Source organism: Cynocephalus volans, chromosome 8 (assembly GCF_027409185.1).
Source record: "Cynocephalus volans isolate mCynVol1 chromosome 8, mCynVol1.pri, whole genome shotgun sequence".
Classification (NCBI taxonomy): domain Eukaryota; kingdom Metazoa; phylum Chordata; class Mammalia; order Dermoptera; family Cynocephalidae; genus Cynocephalus; species Cynocephalus volans.
The window spans coordinates 34,122,810-34,150,749 of record NC_084467.1 but is presented as its reverse complement, the minus strand read 5'-3'; the positions used below and the strand labels follow the sequence as shown (position 1 = coordinate 34,150,749).

The following is a 27,940-nucleotide window of genomic DNA, read 5'->3' as shown; positions in this document are numbered from 1 at the left end:
TCTACCCATTCCTCAATTCCGCCTCCCTTCACCCCCAGCCCCACCCCTGGGGCAGGAGCACAGAAGCTGGGGGAGGACTTGAGCTCAGCTTGGGGGTCAAATGGGTCTAGGTTGCTCTGTGGCTTCTCAGCTCTGTGGTCTTGGGTGCATCATTCCTGTCCTAAGCCTTGCCTCCCTGTATACAAAATGGGCTTTAATGAATCAACTCTTCAGATGTTGCAAACTGCAGAGAAATTCCCGCCTGGTATCTTCAGTCCAGCCTTCATCTTCAACCCTCCCTGCTTCCCAAGAAGCTCCATCCCTGGCTGTTGGGGATGAACAAATGGACAGCTGGACTCTGTGTGTGGGCGGAGAATCTTTATTCAGGAGCAGGGCTACCTCTGTGGCCAAACTCTCCTCCAACTGCCTGTCCAATCACTTTGCACCGGATCCAGCTGCTTGGCCTGGGAGGGCCCCACCTGAGCGTGGATGGGGGTAGGGGGCTGCAAAAGCAGTGGGCTGGGTGGGGGCACTAAGGTGTCCAGGGTGGGCCCAGGACACCCGGGGCCATCTCAGAGGCAGCCGGTACAGGCGATGTTCACACACAGCTCACAGTTGTCGTTAGCGATGGTCTCTGGTCAGGGGAGAAAACTGGTCAGCTGAACCCGAACCCTCATGCCTGCGGTTCCAGGGCAGCTTCTGGCCGGGCAACAGAGAAGGCTGCTCAGGAGTGGGCCCAGCAGCCTCACAGGGGAGGAGCACGAAACGTCAGAGTGGAGAGAGAGGCTTGGGTTCAAGTCCCAGGTGCATTCCTTCGTAGCAGAGACTGGGCAAGTCACTCAGGCTCTCTGTGCCTGGATTTTCTTGTTTGCTAAATAGACAGCATCCACCTGACAGGGCTGCTGTGAGGAGAGACGCAGGCAAAGGTGGGGACACAGGGCCCAGCACATAGTAGGTGCTTAGTAAGCGCTAGCTAGACGCTGTGTTCTCCTCCCCTGCTCTGCTTCTTCCTTCAGATTTTGGCTTAGCTGTCACCTCCTCTTGGAAGCCTCTCAGACCCTTAATCCTCCCCAGTGTGACCTTCTCCCCTGTGTTCCCACGCAGTCGCTGGCTGCTTGTGGGTCTGCTCCTCGTGCTCCTTCCCTCCCCGTCCATGGAGGCTTTGAGGGACTTGTTGGGGTTCAGGGTGTTCCGGACATGTCTGACTTGCAGTGCCCAAACCCGGGAAGTCCTGGGGAGGACAGGGGCTGAGTTGCTGGAATCTCCCTGACCTCAGCCACTGGGTGCTTAACAGAAACAACACGTGGTGGAGGAGCTGGGGCTGGGGAGACAGCGAGGGGCAGGAAGCTCTCTGGGGATGGGGCCACTTACTCAAGGCCTTGAAGATGCTGGCAGCATCCTGGGAGGTGCAGACAGGCTGGAGGTCAGGGGGCAGGGCTGGGTCACTGCACACAGAGGGCTGGAGGCTCTGGGCCTGCAGGCGGGGGCTGGGAACCTGCTGTCCCTCCAGGTCATTCAGCTTCTTCACTGAGTCCAGCTGGACCTGGAAGCCTTGGTACTGGGGGAGGGGAGAGGATGGCGGGAATCAAGACTTGGGTCAGGAGCAGGCACTGCCATCAGCCCCAGGGTTCCTCGCACCCCTCGGATCCTCTGGACCCTTCTCTGTTCTCATGGAAAGTCAAGGCCACACTGGCAAGAGCAGCCTTGGGGGTGGGAGATAGTGTCTGATCTGCTCCCACCCCAACATGTCACAGGCCATCAGGAGCTGGCAGAGGAGTTGAAGCAAGACTGTGGGGCACAGCGGCTCAAGGCAGGGACATTAGAGACAGGCTGTCCCTGGTTCAAATCCCAGCTTTGCCCCTCTCCAAGCCTCAGCTCTCTCAGCTGACATTCCCCCAGGGCCTGGTACCAGGACACACGTGCTAACGAGGTGCTCTCCCCTGAACTGACATGGCAAAGTGATGGCAACCCCAAGCTGGCCGGGCTCAAGGCCAGGGCTGCAGGGGAGGCTGCCACTCCTGCACCCCTCCCCAGGCCCCCTTCATTCTTTCCAGGGAAACCCTGCCCAGAGCCAGGGATGTGACACCCAGGGCCAGACTTCTCTGCTGTGCTCAGGGAGGCCAGCAGCATCCAGCCACACTCCTACCAGCCTCACAGACACCCTGGGAGGACACCTGACCCCCTGCTGCCCTCTCTCAGGGACTTGGCATATGCTGTGTTCTCTGCCCGGAACCATCTACCCATCCTCTGTGCCCAGCAACCACCTGCTCATCCAGCAATGTCAGCTCAAGGGTCACCTGCCAGGGAAATTTCTCTGGTGCCAATCCCTCCTCCACCCATGTAAGGGTGAATATAGAAAGCTGTGAGAGCATGAAAAGGGGTCTCCCTCCCCTTCTGGGCTCCTCCAGAGCAGGGTCCATGTCTTGTTCCACACTCTGAACTCTGAGACCAGTACTGACCTTGGAGGAGAGCTGTGCTGAATAAATAGCAGCTTGTTATCATCGTCACCATCAACACTGCCATTGACATTCCAGCTGTCTTGGTCCCGGGGCTGTGATAGGCCATATGCTCCCCTGTACCCCTGAATTCTCAGTGTACCCTCTCCAGCCAAGCCTCCCACTATGGGGACTTTCAGGCAGAGGGCAGGCTGGCTGGAGGGACTTACCTGAATGTGGACTGACTGTGCACTCTGCAGCAGCAGGAGGACCACAGCCGCCCCCAACAGGAGCCCTGACATGGTCCTGCTGCCCATCTTGCTCCCTCTGTGTCCCGCTGCCATCCACCTGGCTCCCACCCGTGTCCCCTGCTAGCAGCTCCTTATAGGCCAGGCTCCTGAGCCCTGGTCATTTATTAACTGGCCAGCTGGGGTGGGGCTGACAGCTGGTTGACTCTTTGACAAGCCCAGAGCTGGTTCGCAGGAAGAGGGGGGGGGAGGAAGAGGAGGGCATGCAGCCTGGAGCACACGGACTTGTATGGGCCATGGAGCGCGTATGTCAGGTGCCTGCTGCATGCGGGGGTCTGTGCAAGGGCCTTGGGCCCCACTGCTCTCCATTCGCTCTCAAGAGACCTATGTGAGTAGAATGATAGACCATTTTACGGACAGAGGGAAAGTGAGGATGAAGAGATAAAGTGACTTGGCCCTGATCACAAAACTAGTCAGTGGCAGAGCAGGGACTCCAGCCAGGTGTCTTTGCCCAGGCCAGCCCATGGTGCTTTCTCTGGGTGAAGCACGCAGACAGACAGGCTGGCCCAGGGCAGGGTAGGCAGACACGGCTGATCTCAGGGTTCTCCAGCCCCCATATCTCCAAGACGCACTCCCTCCCAGCCCACTCCCCCCCATTTCACACCCCCCAGTTGTATTTAAGGACCGTCCTTTTGACCAGTCCTTGCCCAGGCCTTCAGCTGCCTCTGCCTGCCATCTCCCACCCGTGCCTGGGCCCCCTTGGGCCGTGGCTGACTTGTCTTACCTGCCTATGCCTTTCAGAAGTCGATGGCCGATGCTGGGTTAGCATGGAGAAAAGAGTGTGGCCTTGGAGACACCTGGGTTCAAATCCTAGTCCCGCCGCAGCTGTGTGGTCTTGCACAAATGACATCGACTCTGACTGAGCCTTAGTTTTCTCTTCCACCAAATGGGCATAATAGAGCCTACCGCATAAGGCTGCTGTGAGGGTGGAGGGGCCCCAGCCCACCAGCTAGCCCTTATCTCCTGGATGACATATCTCCAGCAGGCCCCTTGAGCTCACAGCTGCCTTGTAGGCAGTGTATACTCACCACCTCAGTGGTTGAAGGTTGGGTCACAGAGAAGAGGGCAAAGTCTATAAGGGCAATATATCATCGCTGCCAGATCAGGCAGCTGTAAACAGCACCGTATCCGGGCCCAGTTCTGCCAGGCACTGCCTATGGCACGTGGTCTGCACCCCCTGCATAATGTTGAATTGAAGCCCTGACAGTGTATCTTGGTGTTTAAGGTGCCACTTCAACTTGGTGTCTAAAATCTGATGTCATTGTGCTCCCTCACGCCAACCCTACTGGCACATGCCTAATTCCATCTCATGTTTTTGCCGATATATTTCATCTGCCTCAAATGCCCATCTTCTTTCTTATCTTGGATTGAAATAGAAAAAAAGCTCAAGTGAACTTTGGAGTTTCTTGGGTCTTGCTTTGAATCCAGACTTCAGACTCTGCTCTTTAGAGTATAAAGAAATTAGTGGACTCATATGATTTCTCATCTGTAAAATGAGAATGATCATGAGATAACAGTGGCTTTCATTTCTTGAACAGCATGCACAACACTGTTTTATGTGCACAGTCCCATCTAGTTCTATAGGATAGGTGTAACGGTTGTCCCCACTTTACAGAAGAGTAGCCCAGGGTCCAGTGAGGCACCATGTCTGTTGTCACTGTGGGAGTATGAGAGGCGAGCAGGTTTTCTGTCCGGACTTCTCAGCTCTGCTCAGCCTGTGGTGTTACAGAAAAAGGAACACAGGCCTTGGGGACAAGGAGAGCTGAGTTCAAACTCAGAGTCCAGCACTTATCGGATGTGTGGCCTTGGGTACATTCCTTAGCTTCTCTGAGACTCCATTACTTTATCTGTAAAGTGGAGAAAATGATGAACAACCTCACAGTGTTTGCTGTGAGGAAAAACCGAACAATTCCTGTCCCAGAGGAGCCTGGGACTTTCCTGTCCCCACTCTGCCCATTTCCCCAGCATGTGCCTGGTGGTGTCCCTGCTGCTCCTTCTCCACAGAACCTCCCCCGCCCCCCGCAACAAACCCCATTTCTGAAACGACAGCTGGGACAGTTCTGACATCTGGTCTGTGCAGCCTGGACTTGATGCTGCGCCCTTCTGCCCTGAGCTGAGTTGGACCAACCATATGACCTTGGGCAAGTGACAGCCTCTGTGATCTCAGTTTCTCATTTGTGAACAGATGACCAGACTCCAGCATATGAAGTTGTCATGAGGCCATGTGATTCCCAAATCCATGCTCTTCCCACCAGAGCAAGCTTATCCCTTCCCCCCGCCCCCCATCAAGGGGACAAGAAGAAACCTGTAGGTTTGGAAGCCCCTGTGGTCATGGTGTCCTTCCCTTCTTTACCCTCTGGCTCCCCCAGCCAGGGCCTGTCACATGTCCATCCCTCTCTGGGAAAGAGATCACTTCCCCATCTGCCTAGCATGGCCCAACGTCATTTCTCAACCTATCTCCTCCTAATCTCTTCATGAACGACCCACCATCCATCAAAACCAACTCAGCCACAGGCATAAGTCCTTACTGCCAACCCCAACCAGCTGCATCGTTGAGATAGTATTATCAGGACACTTCCTCCTTTTTGGACGTGGAAAGTGACTATCACTCCAGCCTGGGCTCTATCTCTGCAGGGAAGCCTCAAATGTGGACGCAGAGTGGGAGCCAGTTTGCCCATGTGTGTGTTTGGACTCTGCCCCATGGCAGTCCTGAGCCCATGACTCTCCTGCCCCCAACTGACCTCCCCCCAGCAGCATTTGTCACAGTTGTTCACTCCATCTTTCTTGGAATAAGTCTCTTTCTCCATTTGGTTTCTAGGACACATGCTCTCCAGATTTCCTGCCAATCTCATTGGTCCCATCTTCTCAGTTTCCTTTGTTTTTCCTTCTCTCCTTGACCTGTAGATGTTAGAATGCTGCACGGTGTCCCTGAACCTCCTTCCTCTGCCTGTAATCACCCCCTTGGTGAGCTCATCCAACCTCAAGGATTTTAATGCCATCAATGCAATGCCCTGTTCCCTCCCCAGCCTGACCTCTCTCCTTGGCTCCAGACTCATTTCAGCATCTCCCATAACAGTTGATGGTGCTACATTTTACCCAGGTGCTCCAGCCAAACATCTGAGGTTCATCCCTGATGCCCCTCTTTCTTTTACCTGCCAAATTCAATTCATTAGCATATCCTTTTGGCTCTAGCTTTAAAGTACTTCTAGACTTCAACCATGTCTCACCATCTCCACTGCTACCACCAAGGTCCAAGCTATCATCATGGGTCTCACAGATTATTGCAACAGCTTTGTTTTAGGTGGGGATTTCCAGAGAAACAGAACCTACAGGACACACACACACACACACACACACACACACACACACACACACATCTCTATCTGTCTATCTGTCATCTGCTTGTATCTATCACCTATCTAGATTTATTTTAAGGAACTAGCTCACATGATTATCAGAGCTAGCAAGTCCAGAATCTGTAGGGCAGGCCTGCAGGCTAGAAATTCAGGTAAGAATTGACGTTGTCGTCTTGAGTACGAAATCTACCTGTAGATTCCAGGCCCGTAGGCAGGAAACTCAGGCAGCGTTTCTATGTTAATTCATTCTTCAGGAAACCTCAGTCCTTGCTCTTAAGGCCTTCAACTGATTGGAGGAAGCCCATCCATATATTATGGAGGGTAATCTGCTTTACTCAAAGTCTACTGATTATAAATGTTAATCACATCTAAAAAACATTTTCACAGCAACATCTAGACTGGCCTTTGACCAAACGAATGTGCATCATAGCCCGGCCAAGCTGACCCATAAAATTAACCATCACAGACATCCACACAGACCTGCCTCTTCAGGCCTTTCTCCATGCAGCAGCCACAGTGATCCTACTAAGATCTAACTCAGATCATGCCTCTCCCCTTCTCAAACCTACTAACGGCTTCCCACTTCACTCGAAGTAACATCAAAAGGCTTCCACCTACAAGGTCCCTTTGGCACACCCTCTTCATCTTTGACCTCAATTCCAAAAACTCTGCCCTTCACTGCCTGGGTTCCAGCCACACTAACCTCCCTGATGTCCCCCAGACATGCTGAAGATGATTTCCCTCAGGGTCTTTGCTCATCTCCCACATGTTGATATGACCCCTCACTTCATCCAGGTCTCTGCTCAAATGCCACCCCTCAAAGAGATCTTTCCTGATCATCCCACCTTGGAGAGCCTCCCCTGTCTCTCCTAATTCCCTTATCTTGCTTTCTTGTAGCACCTGTCATATATACAGTATACATTCCATTTCTTGCATCTTTCTCCTTACTAGACTATAAGATCTATTAGAATAAGGAATTTGCCTGTTTTGTTTTCCCAAAACAACGCCTGACACCTAATTGCCACTCAATAAATAGTCGATGCATTGAATAAATGGATATGATTCAAATATCTATTCCACTAACCACCAGATGTTTAGCCTTGGACAGTTTCTTATTTCTCTGGGTCTAGAGTCTTCCTGGCATGTGGTGGATGTTCAAAAAATGTTTGTTATTATTTTTATAGTTGTGAAATCATTTGTGTATTGAGAAATGGAATCCTTTTGGAGTCTAATGCATACAGAAGCCCTTAGGTCATTCAGTAATGTCACCAACACATAGTTACTCATGGCCTGTTATGTGCTAAGCCCCAGCCTAGGCCCAAGAGATGGGGCAGCTAACAAAACAGACGGAGCCACACCCATGGAGCAGTGTGGTGACTTGGACAGGGGGTGGGAACAGAGATGATGAGCAGGGGTTGGATTCCAGAGGTTCCTTGAAGTCAGAGCCACAGGATTTTCTGTGCACTTGGATGTAAAGGGTGAATGAAGAGATGAGTCCAGGACAACTCAGGTGTCCCAAGTCAAATGGTGCTGCTACTTACTGAGAAAGGAAACAGGAATGAGCAGGTCAGGTGAGGCTATTAAGAGTTTGGTTTCAACAAATGAAGTTTGAGGTGCCTGTTTGATGGCTGAGTAGAGATGTGAGCCACAGATATCAATGTTGTGGTCCTCAGAGCGCATCTGGCATTTGGAATCCTGAAACTGGATTGAGGGAGCGACTGGAAGGAAGAGGAGAGGTCCCAGGCTGAGTTCTAGGGCGCTGCAACATTTGGAGGTGAGGCACAGGAGGAGGAATCTGCCACGCAAACGAAAATGGTAAAATGAAGACTGAAGTTTGTCCCTGGATTTGGCAACATGGAAGTCACTGGTGACCTTAGTAAGATCAGTTCCAAGAGTAGTGAGTGGCCTCCATGGAATGGGTTCAAGAAAGGACAGTAAGACAGAAAGTGGAGCCAGAGCTCTTAACTATCCCTTTAAATCAAAGAGTGAAAAAGAGAGACGGCAAATTTAAAGAAGAATTGGCATATTGGGTCCAACATGTGAACAGATTTGATCTGGAAGACTCTGCAGTGAGAGTTGTTTAAACAAAGGTGTGGTGTATTTTCCAGCAGGCCCCCAAATGAAATTTTAGCTTTTCCCTGAAGAGATGGGTAACCTAATGAATGGTACCATTTTTGCCATGACCACCAGGGAACTCAGGACCAAATTTTTGCCCCAGCATTAGTAACTGTACTGAATCTCATTCAATCTGTCTTCCCCTTTGACTCATTTTTCCAGAACCTATATTGTACTGATCTTCGTCTGTGTGTGTGCACACACGCACACACATATGCACGCGCACACACATGCACACATGCACACACGCGCGCGCACGTGCGAACACACGCATGCGCACACGCACACATACATGCATGCGCACACATGCACACACGCACACACGCGCGCATGTACACACACGTGCGCACACGCACACACACGGATGTACATGCGTGCACACAACGCACACACGTGCACACAACGCACACACGTGCACACGCACATGCTCATACACATGCACACACGCACACACGCACACACGGACACACATACACACATACGCACCTGTCTTTCAGGGTTGGTTCTACTCTCCAGAACCTCAGTGCCTGGGGGTTGGGTAGTAGGTATCTAACACAAACGAGTGGATCAGGGCTGCCCCCTGGTGAGAGACGGGGGACACTGCAGGAGAGAACGACTTCGTCATCCATTTCTGCCTGAGCCGCTGCCTTGAGAGCTAATGGGGTAAGCAGACGTCTATACACTCTGATTTGAGGGGAAGTAGAAAAGCGCTCCATTTCATGTCCTCGCCTGGGGGTCCCATCAACATGACAAGGATAGTCGCCGTGAGTGACGCTCCTCGGAGGTGCTGGGGAGGGGGGGATGTGTGAGGTCGTCATGGAAAAGTCCCTGCTGATGCCTGAGTCCTGCGGGTCCCACGTGGCAGATGCTGAGGTGAACAGCGAGGCTGAAACGGGGGGAGAGAAAGGAAGAAGTGCAGGCACGGTGGGACCTGGCACTGAAATCGGGTCTTGGGGCAGCTCAGGGGCACTCTGGAAGTCGGGGTAGGAGTGGGGGAAGACTACAGGGAGGACGGGACACGTGGGCCTCCAGGGCCGGGTTTGCGCATCAGGAGGAGATGGCACGTGCCTGTCCCTGGCTTCTGCCCCCACTTCTGGCTTCCTTCCCTGTGGTTGACTGGCAGGTGGAACAGGAGTGTGTGTGTGAGTGCGTGGGCTTGTATCTGTATGTGAGCACGTGTACACACCCAACACTTGTGAGAATGTGTATACATGTGTGCTTTCTGTGTCTGTGTGTGCATCTGTATGTGTGAGAATGTGGGTATGTGTGCGCATGAATGGGAGTACGTGTGTGTGTGTGTAAGCACGTGTGAGCACGTGTGCAAGTAGTCTATGGGAGCATGTGTACGTGTGTATTTTCTGGAGCCTGGGCGTGTGTGTGTGACTGTTTGTGAGTGTGCATGTGTGAGGGTGTATGTGTGTGTGGGTGCTGGCAGGGAGGCCACACACGCTCACCTGTCTGGTGCAGGGGAGCTGGGGGAAGGGGGCCTTAGCACAGCTGCCTTGAAGCTGTGGGATTAATGGATGCAGCCTGGAGTAGAAAGTTCTCCCCTCTCAACTCCCCATCTCTTTCTCCATCAGCTGTCCGGATGCTGTGGCTTTGGAGTCGGCAAGAGCTGAGGTCCCACTATTGTGGGATCTTGGGCAAGTCCTTTGCTTCTCTGCATGTCAGATCCTGCAGCTGTGAGATGGAAACAGCTGGCCAGCTGTGAGATGGAGTGGTGAGGAGGACGGAACGAGGGCATAGTGGTGCCTGCAAGTGTTTGCTGGGAGCCTCTGCCGCACCAGGCCCTGGTCTAAAGTCTTTGCTGGTATAAACACATGAATTCCTTACACAGCCCTAGGTGGAACGGAACTCTTTCCCTTTTACAGAGGACAACAACAGGGCACAGAGACGTTTACTAACTTGCCTGAGAACACACAGCTTCTGAGTGGCAGAGCTCCTGAGCTGGTATCATAAGCACCACACATCTGGCCTATAACAGCAATAGGTAGATATAAAGTTTCCTCACAGTGCAGGGCACACGTTAGATCCTCATTAGGTGTCCCCTTGTCCCCTCTGTCCTCTGAATGTGCCTTCCAGGGGTCAAAGGGAAAAACTGAAGGAGAGAGTCAATCCTTTTCACCTCTCCTGCAAACACTACCCAACAGTAGGATTCCTGGATTCCTGGAATCCTGATCTCTCAAAGAACTGACACAATTCATTCATGTAACTATGTCACCAACAACAGAGATAGTAACAATGTACTGAGGGCACATAACGTGGGTGGGTGCAATTTTTCATTCAGCCAACAAACACTTATTGGGCTCCAAGCCTGTGTTGGGCCCCAGGACTCGGAAATGGATAAGGCAGTCCCTTCCTGCAGGGAGCCCGTGGTAGAGGAGGACAGATGAAGACAGTGCAGACGCTGCCGGGCGGAAGCCTAGGAGACGGAGGGTGCCCAGAGGAGGCACCACCCCCAGCAAGGAAGGGGGCAGCTGTTGGGCAGACCGCCTTCGGCCCCCTCCCCCACGTCCTCTGCAAGCCTCCCTTCCAGGAAGCCAGCCCAGATCACGGCCTGTTCTACTTTCTGTTTCTCAGGAATTCCTTCAGCCTGGGGCCCCCATTGTGGAACTAGGCATCTGCTGCCTTTATTGCTCCTGTTTTGGGAGCAAGGGACCCCCCTCCACAGTTAGATTGCCTCTTCTGTAGGGTATAGCCTCAGTCTTACAGTCCTCAGAGACCCCAGTGCCTCGGTGGCCCTCCCCAGGATCGAGACACACTGCATCTTTGCTGATGCTCAAGTCGGAGGGTTCTTTGTTTGCAGCACCCAGGCTGAACTGCTGAGGAAATCCTAACCGCTGAGTCAGGGGCCCCGATTTGCCAAGCAGGATTGAGTTTCATTAAGTGGGGATGAAATACACATTCCCTATAGCATTCATAGGACTGATGTCCAAGGCGCAGCTGCCATTTATGTTTTAAAATTTGCAGTTGGGATCATTGTGAAACTTGATTGCTCTGTCTTGGGGACTTCTTAAAGTCCAACTCCACAATAAAGCCAATCAGACTCAACCATCAAATGTCAAATAGGAGCTAATGAACCATTCACAGGCTTGGGAGAGAAATCAGGCCATCTCTTATTTCAGGATTATCCCTTCCAAATATTGAATCTGAACTGTAAGCAGAATTTTCTATAATTGCGTCCCCCTCCTCACGGGTGTGGGGGATCATTGGCATTCACTTCATGTCTCGGCTTTCTGGAGAGAGGCTTGGCAAGCGGACCCGCTGCTCTCTAGAGGCGCGCACTCCTGGGGCATCGTTCTGAGAGGCAGGCAGGGCAGAGGTTGCTGGCGTTCCTCCGCCCTGTAGGGAGCCCGTTAAGCCTTGCTATTGGCTGAGCCAAATGTTTGCCTGTTCTCCTGTCTATGGGAGGTGGGAGAGGGGACTCTACAGAGGGAGAGGGGGATCCCCTCACATAAGTCCCACCAGCTACTTTGGTGTGGCCTCAGGAGGGGAGGTGGAGCCCAGGAACAATGCAGTGTGTCCAGCCTCTATCTTTCTCCCTGTACATCAGAATCTGCAGAGACTAGCATCTTTGCAGCAGCCCCATAGATTGATGCCTGAGCACGTGTGCTGTTCCCTGATGCCCCTTTGACATGTTTGGCTGGTGGCTCAGGTTGTAATGGAGGGTTGGCCATCACTTCTGCCTGGGGCAATGCTCTGGTGCAGAAAGTTTTTACTCTGATCCTTGTTCCCATAGGAATTTAGGGTAACACAGTCATGGGCCACTCCCTGAGGTTGAGAAGGCTGGTTGTCCCTCCAAGATCACTCCTCCCTTCCATATTGAACAGTCGTGGCTGGAAAGCAGCTGTCTGGGCAGGGACGTCGGGTATGCTTGGTCATATGACTAGTTTTCATTAGTGGAAGATAAGAGGGAGTGGCGGGTGCCACCTGTAGAGGCAGTGTGCCTCCTTCATCCTTATTTTCCCTTCTTACTGATCGATTCCAGATGATGACAAGGCTCTTTGGGATGGGAGAGTCACAAGATAGGGATCATGGTAGGTAGAGTGCATTAAATCGTTCTGCTTCTCGCCCTTTCCTATATCTACTTTCATGTGAACTGGGAGTTCTTCCCACAAAGGTGGAGTATCCTGGCCAAAGCAATGGAGGGCATCTTCCCATTGCAATAAAATGAGGCACAAGAGATGGTGTGTCTGTTCCAAGCCTAAGTCTCAAGAACTCACGCATGTTTCTTTCAGTTTGTTTGCACCTCTGCCATTTCCATAGGAACATTCCTGACCTGCTGGAGAACGAAAAATGCATGGATAGACCCAAGTCACCCCAGTTGTGCATCCAAGGCCAATCCATACCGTGAGGTCTGCAGAGCTGCCCAGCTGAGCCCTCTCTGACCCCACATGCCTGAGCAACACACGCTCATTGTTGCATGCCACTGGAGCTCTGTGGTTGTTCGTTACACAGCATTGGGATGACAGGTAACTGATACAGCAGTCTATATACTAGGAATGAATCTTTGCCTTGGACTGCTGTGTGAGTGAGAGAGATATTTCCACTGTGATTGAACGGCTGTTCATTTTGGAGTTGATTTGTAATAGCAGTTTAAATGCCTCACTACTTCTATGGCTCTTTCATTGCTTCAAGATGAAATATCTGTCCCCTAAATGCCATCCAGCTCCATCCAGCATGTCTCCCCACTTTCTTTCTACACAACAGTTGCACTGAATTTCTCACAAGTCCTTGAATGCTCTGGGAAGTCTCCAAAGTCATGATTTTATGCTTTTTCCTCTGCCTACCATGCCGTCCACCCACATGGCATATCTAAGTCTCCACTGAAATGTCCCTCCTTCCAGCAAGCTTACCCTAATTCCTAGAGGAGACTAGTCCCCTCCTATGATGGTCCCATGTCCCTGTGGACTTCCTCATGGCATTAGGTGCCTTTGAGATTTCCAGCCCGGGTTTGCCCTCTCTGCTGTGACGGCAGGGACCTGCCTGGTGTGTGCATGGCTGTGTTCCTACCATCGAGCACACAACCTGGCACACTGTACGAGCTCCATGAGTGTTTCTTGGATAGACGGGCTGGTACAGGTGACATTTTCTAGAGTAGGGTTGCTCGGCTTTTTCAACAGAGCACGTCTGAGCATGTGAGGGCCTGTTAGGTCCTGCTCGTCCTCCAAGTGCATTGTCAAGTTGCACGTTCATCTCTCTCTTGTTCTTCCTCTGAGCTCAAGCTCGTGAGTGGCTGTTAGTGTGATGGTGTAGACTTTGAAGCCTGTCTGCCTGGGTTCAAGTCCTGGCTCTACTCCCTGCCCACTGTGACACCTTGGAGGAGGTTCTGAATGCCCCTCTGCCTTGGTTTCCTCATCTATAAAATGGGGATTATGAGGGTAGCCATGTCACGGGGTTACTCTGAGGAATAAATAAATTGATACATGTAAAGCAGATAGACAGAACCTCCCACAGAGTAAAGCCTGTGAGAGCATAAGCTATCATTATTCAAGGTCAGGGACTACATTTTATTCCTTTTTGTATGCCCCAAATGCCTAACCCAGTGCTGGTAGAAAGAATGTGCTCAACAGATGCTTTATTGTTTATTTATATTTTATCTTCTTTTTACAGCATGGAAATATATATATCTTTTTTACACCTATTATGCCAGGAATTTACAGGCAGCCCTGGCTCCAGTCCACTGGTTCTCACAAAGTGCACTTCCGTTGAACCCTGGCACCTTTCTCTCTGGCTTTTTTTTTCTGATCATTTTTCTTCACGCGTTTCAGAAAACAGCCTCAGCTTTTACAGCATTTAATATGTTCACTATGCACATTAGTTCTCTTGGCAGGCATCTTGCCCTTGTTTGTTTACATCCATACCAATAGCATGCTGGGCAACACTGGGGATGCCCGAGTTTGCCACGGACACATCAGTGGGGCATTCCTTATTGAATAGCGTCCATTCCCCTGGTGTCTACAACAGCACCTTTCTTGCAAATTCATATATATGTGGCCAAAGGAACCAGTCCATGTTTTCTCAGAAAGGCCTGGAGAACATACAGCAGGTGCCTCTGATCTTTCCCTCTGAGCTCTGTAGCAGGTCTGCAATTCCACACCAGGACGACAGGCACGGCCCACAGGCGGAAGACACACATGGTTTTAGGAATGGCATACTCTATCCATTAGCAAGGAGTGCTTCTTGGGAGAAAAGTCAGTGTGGACCGGTGGTTTTGGGCCAGAAGGACTTACGTTTGAATTCTAGCTTAGCCACTCCCTAATCACGCTGAGTCTCAGTTTCCTCACATATAAGGTGGGAACCACGATTGTATCTCCTTCTTTGGGTTGTTTCAGTGGGTAAATGAGCTAAAGCATTTAGCTCAGGACTGACATAGAAATAAGCACATCTTTATCAAAAACAAAATGAAACAATCAGGACTGTCCAAGTATTTTGCCCCAAGGTGGTGTGTTTGTTCTCCAGGGAAATGCTTAGTGTGAAGTAACAATACTAGGGTAATATTCATGTAGCTCTTACTAAATGCCAGAAACTGTTGTAAGAAATTTAAATGTATTAACTGATTTAATTCCTTCATCAGCCCTATAAAGTGGATATTAATATTATCTTCATTTAACAGAGGAGGAAGCCGAGGCACAGAGAGGTCTTTCTTGGAAATCTCTTGGGAGGCTCCATATGGCTGCAGGCTGTTCAGCAAGGAGGTGGTTTGGGTTGGGATGAGAGAATCCATTCTTAATATCTAGCAGAGCAGTCCTAATGAATCTCCTAACATCTGGGAAACCACCTCACAATAAGGTACTTTTTTAAAAAAATTAAAAATTAAGAACTCTTGTTCTGCAAAAGATGCTGTTAAGAGAATAAAAAGATAAGCAACAGAATGGGAGAAAATATTTGCTAATCACATATCTGATAAAGGATTTGTATCCACAGTATATAAATAACTCTTAAAAGGCAATAATAATAAAGCAAATAACCAAATTTTATAAAATGGGCAAAGGATTTGAACAGACACTTCAACAAAGATCATAAATGGATGGCAAATAAGCACACGAAAAGCACATCAATCATCGTGGTCTTAATGAAAATTGAAACCACACTGAGATACCACATACCTGCTAGAATAGCGAAAATTGAAAAAGCTGACTGCACCAAGTGCTGGCAACTGAAGACGTGGAGCAGCTGAAGCTCTCAACACTGCTGGCAGAACAGAGAATGGTACAACCACTTTGGAAAACAGTTTGGCAATTTCTTAAAACCTTAAATTTACACCTACCTTTTGATCCCAGCCATTCTATGTAAATGCTCCTAGGCATCTCTCCAGGAGAAACCGAAGCACATGTCCACACAAAGATTTGTCCACGAATGTTCACAGCGGCTTTGTTTGTAACAGCCCATCAAGTGAATGGATAAATAAATTTCGGTATATCCATGTGTACCATGGAATACTACTCAGCAATAAAGAGGAACGTATAATAACATGGATGAATCTCAAAATAGTTAATGCTGAGTGAAAGAAGCCAGAGGAAAAATAAGTAGATCTCTGTGAGTCCCTATAAAATTATGTAAAATGCAAACCAATCCATATTGACAGAAAGCAGATTGGTGGTTGCCTATGGGTGGCAGAGATTCCAAAGGTCCTTGAGAAGACTTCAGTAGTGATGGATATGTTTACCATCTTGGTCCTGGTGATGGCTTCACAGGTGTATACATTTGTCAAAACTTACCAAATTGGAAGGCTTAACTATCTTCAGTATTTGTATGTCAGTTATACCTCAATAAAGCTATAAAAAACACAAGTCACGTGTGAAGAGTGAGAGGTTTGGGAGCTATTAGAGGCCTGGGTGGTTCAACTCAGGCTTCCTCTAGGTTGCTGCCTACTGAAAAATTATTATTATTATTATTTATTATTATTATTTTTTGGCATCTGGCTGGTATGGGGATCCAAACCCTTGACCTTGGTGTTATCAGCACCGTGCTCTCCCAAGTAAGCTAACCAGCCAGCCCTTAAAACAATTTTTTTAAATGAAATCTCCAATGCAGGCCAGAGCCTGTACAGGCATTGTTACTTTGTTTTCTCAGGAGCTGGGCCTAGCCTATGTAAGCACATGTCCCCCAAAAGGGCATGGGGTGGGCGATGGGAATTCCCGTCAAATCTCAGTCCAGTTTTCTGCTTTACAAATGTGTTGTTCTGGCCCTTTTAGAAATGGAGCTGTGTTCCTTAAACCTCTGTAAGCAGGAAGATGTTAAAGGACACACGTGTTTCCACAATGCTGTCAGTTAGCTGCACCGGCCTCCCTGGAACCAAGCTAGGGGAGGGAAGGGGCATTGAGGAGGGCAGAGGCTGGGTATTTTCTCTGCCCCAGACTGGGAGTACATCATCCCAAGCTCCCTGGGGGAAGTCGGGCTGTCTCATGCATGTTCCAGTTGTCTCCTGTGCAGACAGGGTAGGCTGATGATGTGTTTGTTCATGGTCTGGTGCACTTGCCCTCCTTGCACAAACTCAAGTGAAGATTTTTAATGATGCTCAGAAATAGGTTGCAATGGAAATAACTACTGAATCTCACCCTCCAGCCTCTCAGTGTGTCTGTGTGTGCAGGCTGGGGTGGGGGAGGACACATACCCAAGGCAAATGCCACTTGGCTCCCTAACCCCTCCGGAAGGCAGATGCTGAATTCCCCTCTCTCCTAGCTTGGCAGTCCATCAGGAAGGGCCATCTGCTGGACTGATGAGTAAAGGCAGGCTCAGCATTAACTAAGGTTGTTAGTTTCTAGCTAGCACAGCTGACTGTGTAGACAACAGAAGGAACAGGCCCCAGGAATAGGAGGGAATGAGTGAACAAATGAATGAATGTGTGCTGAGTCTCTGAGAACTCATCTAACCCTGGACACTATTGGTATTTTTGGTTGAATAATTCTTTATTGTGAGGGATGTCTTGTACATTGTAGGGTGTTTAATAGCGTCCTGGTCTCTACCCAGTAGATGCCAACAGCATACCTCTCCCCCCGCACCGCCTTCATGATCATGACAATCAAAACTGCCTCCAGATGTTGCCAAATGTCCCCTGGGGAGAAGTCACCCCTGGTTGAGAGCCACTGACCAACCACTTTTGGCCTAGTTGCATCACCTTCAAAATGGCCACACTTGGTCTCCCCGAGGACAGGAGTTTGGACTAGACCTGCACTGTTCAATGGAACAGCCACAAGCCACACTTGACTATTGAACACTTGGATGTGACTGGTCTGAATTGACATGTGCTGTAAGTGTACTGGATTTTGAATTCTTAGTATGATAAAAATAATGTAAAATATCTCATTAATAATTTTCTTATTGATTACAGGTTAAAATGACAATCTATCAGATACATTGGGTTAAATAAAACACATCATTAAAATTAATTTCACCTTTTTACTTTTTAAATTACAGCTACTAGAAAATGTAAAGTGGCCTATGGAGCTCACATTATGTCTCTACTGGATGGCGCCGATGTAGAGAAGGGACAAACGTTAATCAAGTGCCTATTGAATCAGTGTAATTGTGCAGTGACGAGGAAAGTGGTGTGGCCCACGGGAGGGGAGTGGGGGGTGGTCAAGGGTCAGGGGTCAGGGGAGGCTCACCTGAGGAAGTGATGCTAGAGTGAAGATCTGGAGGAGGGGGGGGGACGATGGGCAAATGCAGTGTGGCCTGTGCCACCGCGCTGTGGTGGCAGGGCACGTGGGAGGCACAGACAGCCATGTGGAGGCGTGCAGGGAGGCCCAGGAGGCGGGCAGGGCTGACACAGGACTTTGTGCACCTGGGTGAAGAGTGAGTCTCTGTCCTAAAAGCTGTGGCCATTGAAAGGATTTTAAGCAGTGGGGTGATCTGATTTGTATTTTAAAAAGCTCACTCTGTCTTTGATGTTTTCTCTCCCATCCTAAGAGGTCATGGAGGGCTCTGGAACAGACTGCTGGGTCCAGATCAGAGCTCTGTCACTTGCTAACCCTGTAACCCTGGGTAAGTAACAAATTCTCAGTGCCTCAGTTTCCACATCTGTGAAATGGGGATGGTGTTATTAATAGCACTTCCTCCATAGGATTGTTGTGATGATTAAATGAGTTATTATGTGAAGAACACTTAAGACAGGGCTGGGAACCCAGTTACCTCTCAGTGTTATTCAGCATCAAGTTCCTGGAGGGAAGACTCTGTCTTAGAAATCTCGGCCTTCCTCATGCTGGGGGCACACACAAATGTGAGAGGGAAGGACTGGTATTTTATGTGTTTCTCTTTTCCGTTAGACTTTTTCCTCTCCCAGGAGGAAATCCCAGCCTGGTTAGCATTCTTGCTTTCTATTCCATGGATGCTGGAGAACATAAAGGAAGGAGTTGGGGGTCAGTCAGGGGACAGAGGGAGAGAACCCCTGAAGACCTGGATATAGCAGGGTTCCTTACAGCTTCTCCCAATGTTGCTTCCTTCTAAAGCCAGTCTGAATAAAGAGGTCCTGTCCTAGCAGGAAGGCAAAGAAAAATGAGCTTCCCTTGGCTCTTGCCTGTTGGAGCACCCCATGCTGCTGGGACAAGGCAGGGAGAAGGCGCAGTGTTCACAGCTTTATGCACATATTTGGAGATGTCCTTGATTGTTAGGTTCTTTGACGACATTCCAAAAACCCAGCAGTGCCTCCTTGGAGGGTGACCACCGGGAGCCAAGACCGGTCTAGGATATGTTGCAAATTGCTCAAGAGTTTATAGCAACTTTGGCGGTGTGACATGTATACATGAGAGCTCAGAATCTCAAAAATCCATCTGGGTGCTGAGCTGAGTAAATAAAATTAAGTACTTCTGCAGCTCTGCATGTAAATTCCTCTGGAAGGTTCATAACAGTGCTTACCTGTGGGCCTGACTTGCTGTGAGTGAACGGATCTGGATGGCCATCCGTCGAGTGTGTCTGCCAGGAAGATCATGTTCACGCTTTGATCACCTGAGGCAGGGCAGAGGGGTTCCTGTCAGCCATGAGCCTGGAGAGCTGGACTCATCCAACCGTCCTCCTGTTCCCTACACAATCAAGAACTGAATTCGGTCCAGGATTTTTTAGTAACTTTGCTCACTCTGGGACAGACCCTGGGCACCCTTAGGAGTCCTAAGGGACTCTGGATGAGCTTCATTCTCTCCAAGGTTCAGCCGAGGAGTAGTATGGCCCAGTGTGCTGCTGAAGGTCCAGGCAGCTCATCCCTAAGTGCCAGTTTCCCAAGAAGAAAAGAAGGGACTATGAACAAACCTTCTCCTTGCATGCTCTTTTATCTGAGGACTTTTCCAAAAGTTCCCAGCAGATCTCTGCTTGTGTCTTATTGGCCAGAACTGTGTCACAGGTCCGTCCCCAGACCAATCACTGGCGTGGCATTGCCACGAATGGCTTAGACCCGCCATGCTTCCCCTCCTGCGGCCAGGTGCACGGGGCTTTGGTGGCTGGGAGGGAGTGGAGTGAGAACTGTGTTGTCCGCTACAGCCTTCATGCTAAGAGAAATGAGGAGCCAGCCATGGTGGGGCTTTAAGCGGAAGTGACAGGATCAGATTTGTGTTTTTAAAAGACACTTTGGCTTCCTGTGCTCCGAGTCTTCCCTTTGCTGGGTAAGTTCAGGCTGAACGTTTAGTGGGCGCTGCCTCTAAAGAGAACAATCACTACGCTTACGGCCTGGGTTTTGCGTTCAGTAGTCCAGAGGACCCCAGGCAGACTACAGACTGTGACAAAAGGTGTACAGTCTCTCATTTGTACAGATTGGATTCATCACAAATTTACCAAGTCAAGAATTCCAGATAAAAAGTGTTTCTGCCTTCACCTGCAGTTCATGAAAAATATGGTGGGGACCCACAACACCCTCATAAACTGCATGTTGTCACCAGAATAAAAAGTACAAAAAGATGTCCATATTGGGAAAAAGATATAATATAGATGCTTGGATTAGAAAAAGCACATACCCCTCAAGTTCACAAGATTATCCCTTCAGTGAATGCAAAACTGAAAGTGGTTAAACATTTGATAAGAATCAAGCCCCTGAAGTTACCACAAGAACTTCCAACAGAGGAGGACAGGTCTAACACGGGCTTCAGGAGCACTGCGGAATTAGTGGTGCAGCGACATCTGAAACCTATGGAGCAGGAGGCGCTTGAGTCCTAATGCCAGAGCGGCTTCAGATTAAAAAGTGCAAAGCATTTTTATTTTTTAAAAAATAAATACATAAAATAAAAGACACTTTGGCAGGAGAGTGGAGAATGGGTTAAAAGGAGGATTGAATAAAAATGGGAGACCAGTTCCAAGCTGTCCCAGCTTTCGTCCCGAGTAAAGTCAGATAGCTTTTCATTCTCCATGCCATAGGTACTTTCCTCCACCAGGCTCTAATATGTTGCAGGATAATGTTTTGAAAAACTTCCTGATATATTTTTCCTTCTCAGCAATTTGCTTTTTATTCCTTGTGGCCTTTTTTGTAAAAAAATTTTTTAATTTTTTTTTAAAATTTTTATTTTGTCGATATACATTTTGGTTGATTATTGTTGCCCCTTACCAAAACCTCCCTCCCTCCTCCCTCTCTTCCCTCCCCTCCCAACAATGTCCTTTCTGTTTGCTTGTCGTATCAACTTCAAGTAATTGTGCTTGTTATATCTTCTTCCCCCACCCCGTGGTTTTTTTTTTTTTTGTGTGTGTGTGTGTGTGAATTTATATATTAATTTTTAGCTCTCACCAATAAGTGAGAACATGTGGTATTTCTCTATCTGTGCCTGACTCGTTTCACTTAATATAATTCTCTCAAGGTCCATCCATGCTGTTGCAAATGGCAGTATTTCATTCGTTTTTATAGCTGAGTAGTATTCCATTGTGTAGATGTACCACATTTGGGCTGGTTCCAACTCTTGGCTATTGTAAAGAGTGCTGCAATGAACATTGGGGAACAGGTATACCTTCGACTTGATGATTTCCATTCCTCTGGGTATATTCCCAGCAGTGGGATAGCTGGGTCATATGGTAGATCTATCTGCAATTGTTTGAGGAACCTCCATACCATTTTCCATAGAGGCTGCACCATTTTGCAGTCCCACCAACAATGTATGAGAGTTCCTTTTTCTCCGCAACCTCGCCAGCATTTATCGTTCAGAGTCTTTTGGATTTTAGCCATCCTAACTGGGGTTAGAGGGTATCTCAGTGTGGTTTTGATTTGCATTTCCCGGATGCTGAGTGATGTGGAGCATTTTTTCATATATCTGTTGGCCATTTGTATATCTTCCTTAGAGAAATGCCTACTTAGCTCTTTTGCCCATTTTTTAATTGGGTTGCTTGTTTTTTTCCTGTAAAGTTGTTTGAGTTCCTTATATATTCTGGATATTAATCCTTTGTCAGATGTATATTTTGCAAATATTTTCTCCCACTCTGTTGGTTGTCTTTTAACTCTGTTAATTGTTTCTTTTGCTGTGCAGAAGCTTTTTAGTTTGATATAATCCCATTTGTTTATTTTTCCTTTGGTTGCCCGTGCTTTTGGGGTCATATTCATGAACTCTGTGTCCAGTCCTATTTCCTGAAGTGTTTCTCCTATGTTTTCTTTAAGAAGCTTTATTGTTTCAGGGTGTACATTTAAATCCTTAATCCATTTTGAGTTGATTTTAGTATATGGTGAGAGGTATGGGTCTAGTTTCATTCTCCTGCATATGGATATCCAGTTATCCCAGCACCATTTGCTGAAGAGGCAGTCCCTTCCCCAGTGAATAGGCTTGGTGCCTTTGTCAAAGATCAGATGGCAGTAAGTGTGTAGGTTGATTACTGGATTCTCTATTCTATTCCATTGATCAGTGTGTCTGTTTTTATGCCAGTACCATACTGTTTTGGTTATTATAGCTTTGTAATATAGCTTAAAGTCAGGTAGAGTTATGCCTCCAGCTTTATTTTTTTTGCTCAGCATTGCTTTGGCTATGCATGGTCTTTTATTGTTCCATATAAATGTCTGGATAGTTCTTTCCATTTCTGAGAAAAATGTCTTTGGAATTTTGATGGGGATTGCATTGAATTAGTATATCACTTTGGGTAGTATGGACATTTTCACTATGTTGATTCTTCCAATCCAAGAGCATGGGATATCTTTCCATCTTCTTGTATCCTCTCTAATTTCTCTCAGCAGTGGTTTGTAGTTCTCATTATAGAGATTTTTCACCTCCTTGGTTAACTCAATTCCTAAGTATTTTATTTTTTTGGTGGCTATTGTAAATGGGCAGGCTTTCTTGATTTCTCGTTCTGCATGTTCACTATTGGAGAAAAGAAATGCTACTGATTTTTGTGTGTTGATTTTGTATCCTGCTACTGTGCTGAAATCATTTATCAATTCCAGCAGTTTTTTTGTAGAGGTTTTAGGCTGTTCGATATATAGGATCATGTCATATGCAAACAGGGACAGTTTGACTTCATCTTTTCCAATCTGGATGCCCTTTATTTCCTTCTCTTCTCTGATTGCTCTGGCTAGTACTTCCAACACTATGTTGAATAGGAGTGGTGAGAGTGGGCATCCTTGTCTAGTTCCTGTTCTTAAAGGAAAAACTTTCAGCTTTTCCCCATTCAGGATGATATTGGCAGTGGGTTTGGCATATATGGCTTTAATTATGTTGAGATACTTTCCCTCTATACCTAACTTATAGAGGGTCTTTGTCATGAATGAGTGCTGAATTTTATCAAATGCTTTTTCAGCATCTATAGAGATGATCATATGGTCCTTGTGTTTGAGTTTATTAATATGGTGTATCACATTTATTGATTTGCATATGTTGAACCAACCTTCCATCCCTGTGATGAATCCCGCTTGATCGTGGTGAATAATTTTACGTATGTGTTGCTGTTTTCTGTTTGCTAGTATTTTAGTGAGGATTTTTACATCTATATTCATCAAGGATATCGGCATGTAGTTTTCTTTTTTGGTTATATCTTTACCAGGTTTTGGTATCAGGATGATATTTGCTTCATAGAATGAGTTTGGGGAGTTTCAAGATGGCGGCAGCTGCGGCGGCTGGCGCGGAGTAGCTGAGGTGGAAAAGGTGGCCACTGGGCCTCAGGCAGCCGGGAAACTTGTGGACCTTCCTCTGGCCATCTCTTAAGGGAGGACTGCTGCTGCTGGCCGGTCGTGGGGGCTCAACGCCACTTTGCCCCCGGCAGGAGAGGCTGCCTCATTTACAGGCAACAGCTTTGAAGTGTGGAGCAGGAAAAGAACTGATTCTTAGCTGCAAAAGTGAGTCTTGAAACAGGGAACACGGCGCCAGGGCTGCTGTGGATGCAGCCAGGATCCCGGAGGCTGGGGCCGCACTGAAGGCGGCCAGCTGCCCTATCCAGGATTCGAGGTTTCAGGCCGGCATTAAAGAAGACTCCTGGGAGCGCCCGAGCGGCGCCGCGACTGAACAGCCCGAGGCGGCAGCGCCGAGAACACGGAAGGCAACAAACCAGAGACAGAGCGAGCGCCCGACCTGGCACAGCACTGTGAGTGATCCCTGGCACAGCTCTGTTCGGGGGGTGGATGCCCACGCGGCTCCCCGCCTGCACCACCAGGCCACTCACTGCCCCGGTGCTGCCTCCATTTTCCCAGGTGCGGGCAGCTCCGCCCTGCTCGGCCATCACTGAGCCCATTTGCTTGGCCTGGCACGGGGCTTTCCGGACCCTGCGGGCCGACCTCCTCTCCCACTCCCTCCACGGTTCTCTGGCAGGGCTGGGGGTGTGGGGCGTCCCGACCAGTTTTGGGAGGGCTAGGAAGTACGGGCGGGCCGACTGTCACTCCACCACACCCTGGACTCCGGCCCCGGTAAACTTCCTGTTACTGGGAGGCAGATACCATCTCTGCGACCACCAGTTTGGAAAAAAGCCTAACGAATTTCTGGTTGGGAATAGTGTGGTAGGAGAGTTCCCAGGTCCGCTTGAACCTGCCGGAGAGCAGGCTGCAGGCGGGCACTAGACTCGGTTTATACCGGGGGGATACAAAGGTGAACAAGACCCGAGAAAGATCTACACAGTGCTACAAAGGCACCCAGAGAGACCGGTCGTCTGTGCCTAGCAGAAACCTGGTAGACTTCCTGGGCGAGGCGGTGCTGAGCAGGGTCTTGAAGGCCCAGCTGATAGACGAGGGGTGCAGAAGACACGCCCCAACCCAGCACAGTGTGCACAGAGGGCGGAGACGTGCGGCCAGGGAGGCGGAGACTCGACAGAAACCACACACCCGGTGGGGTCGCCACTGCACGATCTAACAGCCTGGGCCAGAGCACACGGAACGGGGAGAAGTCCTGTACAGAAAGTGAAAGCTCAACAGAGATCACACACCCTGTGGTACGTGATCCACCAGCCCAGCAGAGTCCAAGCTGACCAGAAAGGTGGATCCCCGGAGAAGCCCAAGACCCGAGGCAACCACACACACAAGACACTAGAGGCCAACTGAGCAGTCACGGCGGGAGCCATACCAAATTGGCAACCACAGCAACATCCTAGTTAGTCATTAGTCTTAAACCGGTGGACTGTGAAACCCCCTGCCACAATGAATAAACACCAAAAAAAAGACACCAGAAATACAAAAAATCAAGAAAGTACACCACCAAAAGTTAATAAATCTCATACTCTAGATCCTATAGAACAAGAAGCCCTTGAAATAACTGACAAGGAATTTCGAGTGATAATTCTAAGGAAACTGAATGAGATACAAGAAAACTCAGCTAGACATCATGATGAAATGAGGAAAAGTATACAGGATCTGAAAGAGGAAATATACAAGGAAATCAATGTCCTGAAAAAAAATGTAGCAGAACTTGCTGAACTGAAGAAGTTATTCAGCGAAATAAAAAACACAACGGAGAGTTTAACCAGCAGGCTTGTCGAACTTGAAGAGAGAACCTCTGAACTTGAAGATGGGCTGTTTGAAATAACACAAGCAGACAAAAACAAAGAAAAAAGAATCAAGGACATGGAAGAAAATCTGAGAGAGATATCAGACAACCTCAAGCGCTCAAATATCCGAGTCATGGGTATTCCAGAAGGGGAGGAAAATGGAGATTCCATTGAAAACATATTCAACAAAATAGTGGCAGAAAACTTCCCAGGTATAGGAAAAATCACAGATCTTCAGATCCAGGAAGCTCAACGATCTCCAAACGTATTCAACCCAAAAAGGCCTTCTCCAAGACATGTCATAGTCAAATTGGCAAAACTCAGAGACAAAGAGAGAATCGTAAAAGCTGCAAGAGAGAAGCGTCAAATCACCTATAAGGGAGCCCCAATCAGGTTAACATCAGACTTTTCATCACAAACCCTAAAAGCTAGAAAGGAATGGGATGATATTTTCAAAATACTAAAAGACAAAGATTGCCAGCCAAGAATACTCTACCCTGCAAGGCTATCCTTCCGAAATGAGGGGCAAATAGTATATTTCTCAGACAAACAAAAACTGCGGGAGTTCACTACCACAAGACCACCCTTACAAGAAATCCTCAAGGGAGTACTGGGTTTGGTTCCTGAAAAATAACTACCACTGCCATAAAAACCTAAGAAAAATCTAAACCCGCTAGTACAATAAAAATGGCATTCATGAAGAGAAAACAAGCTAACAAAAACACTAGCTACAACCTAAGGAACCAACAAACAAAGAAACCAAACAGTAAATCAGAAAGCAAGGAACAAAAGACACCTAAGACAACCAAACAACCAATAAAATGCTAGGAATAAATCAACACCTTTCAATAACAACTCTTAATGTTAAAGGCTTAAATTCCCCAATTAAAAGACACAGACTGGCTGACTGGATCAAAAAGCAGGACCCAACTATATGCTGCCTACAAGAGACCCACCTCACCCATAAAGATTCACACAGACTAAGAGTGAAAGGATGGAAAAAGATTTACCATGCAAACAGAAAAGAAAAACGAGCTGGAGTGGCTATTCTTATATCTGACAAAATAGACTTTAAACTAAAAACCATAAAAAGAGACAATGAGGGACACTACTTAATGATAAAAGGACTGATCCATCAAGAAGACATAACAATCATAAATATGTATGCACCCAATGTTGGAGCAGCCAGATTTATAAAACAAACTCTATTAGACCTAAAGAAGGAAATAGACACTAATACCATAATAGCAGGGGACCTGAACACTCCACTGTCAATATTAGACAGATCATCTAGGCAAAGAATCAGTAGAGAAACACAAGATCTAAACAAGACTCTAGACCAATTGGAATTGGCAGATATCTACAGAACATTCCACCCAACAACCTCAGAATATTCATTCTTCTCATCAGCCCATGGATCATTCTCCAGGATAGATCACATATTAGGTCACAAATCAAGTCTCAATAAATTCAAAAAAATTGGAATTATCCCATGTATCTTCTCAGACCACAATGGATTAAAACTAGAAATTAATAACAAACAAAACTCTGGAAACTATACAAACACATGGAAATTAAACAGCATTCTACTTAATGACATATGGGTCCAAGAAGAAATCAAGCAGGAAATCAAAAAGTTTATTGAAACTAATGAAAACAATGATACATCATACCAAAACCTGTGGGATACTGCAAAAGCAGTATTGAGGGGAAAATTTATTGCATTAAATGCTCACTTCAGAAGAATGGAAAGATGGCAAGTGAACAACCTAACACTTCACCTTAAAGAACTAGAAAAACAAGAACAATCCAATCCTAAAGTTAGCAGACGGAAAGAAATCATTAAGATCAGAGCAGAACTGAATGAAATTGAAAACCAAAAAACAATTCAAAAGATCAACGAATCAAAAAGTTGGTTTTTTGAAAAGATAAATAAAATTGACAAACCATTAGCATGGCTAACAAAAAAAAGAAGAGAGAAGACTCAAATAACAAAAATTAGAAATGAAAAAGGCGATATTACAACTGATTCATCTGAAATACAAGGAATCATTCGAGACTACTATAAAAAACTATACGCCAACAAATTTGAAAATCTGGAGGAAATGGATAAATTTCTGGACACACACAAGCTCCCAAAACTGAACCGTGAAGACGTAGAAAATTTGAACAGACCAATAACAATAAAGGAGATTGAAGCTGTTATCAGAAGGCTCCCAACAAAGAAAAGCCCAGGACCAGATGGATTCACAGCAGAATTTTACCAAACATTCAAAGAGGAATTGACACCGATTCTTTACAAACTATTCCAAAAGATTGAAATGGACGCAAATCTCCCAAACTCATTCTATGAAGCAAACATCATCCTGATACCAAAACCAGGTAAAGATATAACCAAAAAAGAAAACTACAGGCCGATATCCTTGATGAATATAGATGCAAAAATCCTCACTAAAATACTAGCAAACAGAATACAGCAACACATACGAAAAATTATTCATCACGATCAAGTGGGATTCATCCCAGGGATGCAAGGTTGGTTCAACATACGCAAATCAATAAATGTGATACACCATATTAATAAACTCAAACACAAGGACCATATGATCATCTCTATAGATGCTGAAAAAGCATTTGATAAAGTTCAGCACTCATTCATGACAAAGACCCTCTATAAGTTAGGTACAGAGGGAAAGTATCTCAACATAATTAAAGCCATATATGCCAAACCCACTGCCAATATCATCCTGAATGGGGAAAAGCTGAAAGCTTTTCCTTTAAGAACAGGCACTAGACAAGGATGCCCACTCTCACCACTCCTATTCAACATAGTGTTGGAAGTACTAGCCAGAGCAATCAGAGAAGAGAAGGAAATAAAGGGCATCCAGAT

General features: G+C 47.5%; 1 protein-coding gene and 1 pseudogene across 1 annotated transcript; one reads left to right on the top strand and one right to left on the bottom strand.

Moving 5' to 3' along the window:
• Positions 1 to 551: 551 nt before the first annotated feature.
• Positions 552 to 2,748, bottom strand: GUCA2B (guanylate cyclase activator 2B). Its single transcript, XM_063103748.1, has 3 exons — positions 2,645 to 2,748; positions 1,351 to 1,537; positions 552 to 613 (listed from the first exon to the last, which is right to left on the bottom strand). The coding sequence occupies exons 1-3, from the start codon at positions 2,729 to 2,731 to the stop codon at positions 552 to 554; spliced, it is 336 nt and encodes a 111-aa protein (XP_062959818.1). The 5' UTR covers positions 2,732 to 2,748.
• Positions 2,749 to 17,851: 15,103 nt separating this feature from the next.
• LOC134384110 (large ribosomal subunit protein uL30m-like) lies at positions 17,852 to 20,334 on the top strand (annotated as a pseudogene).
• The last annotated feature ends 7,606 nt before the right edge of the window (positions 20,335 to 27,940 follow it).

Bases quoted from the DNA above. Each gene is read 5' to 3' on its own strand.
- GUCA2B (XM_063103748.1), bottom strand. From the start codon at position 2,731: ATGGGCAGCAGGACCATGTCAGGGCTCCTGTTGGGGGCGGCTGTGGTC. The intron at 1,538-2,644 runs GTAAGTCCCTCC...CCCCTCCCCCAG, and splicing joins CACAGTCAGTCCACATTCAG to TACCAAGGCTTCCAGGTCCA. The intron at 614-1,350 runs GTAAGTGGCCCC...TCCCCTGACCAG, and splicing joins CAGCATCTTCAAGGCCTTGA to AGACCATCGCTAACGACAAC.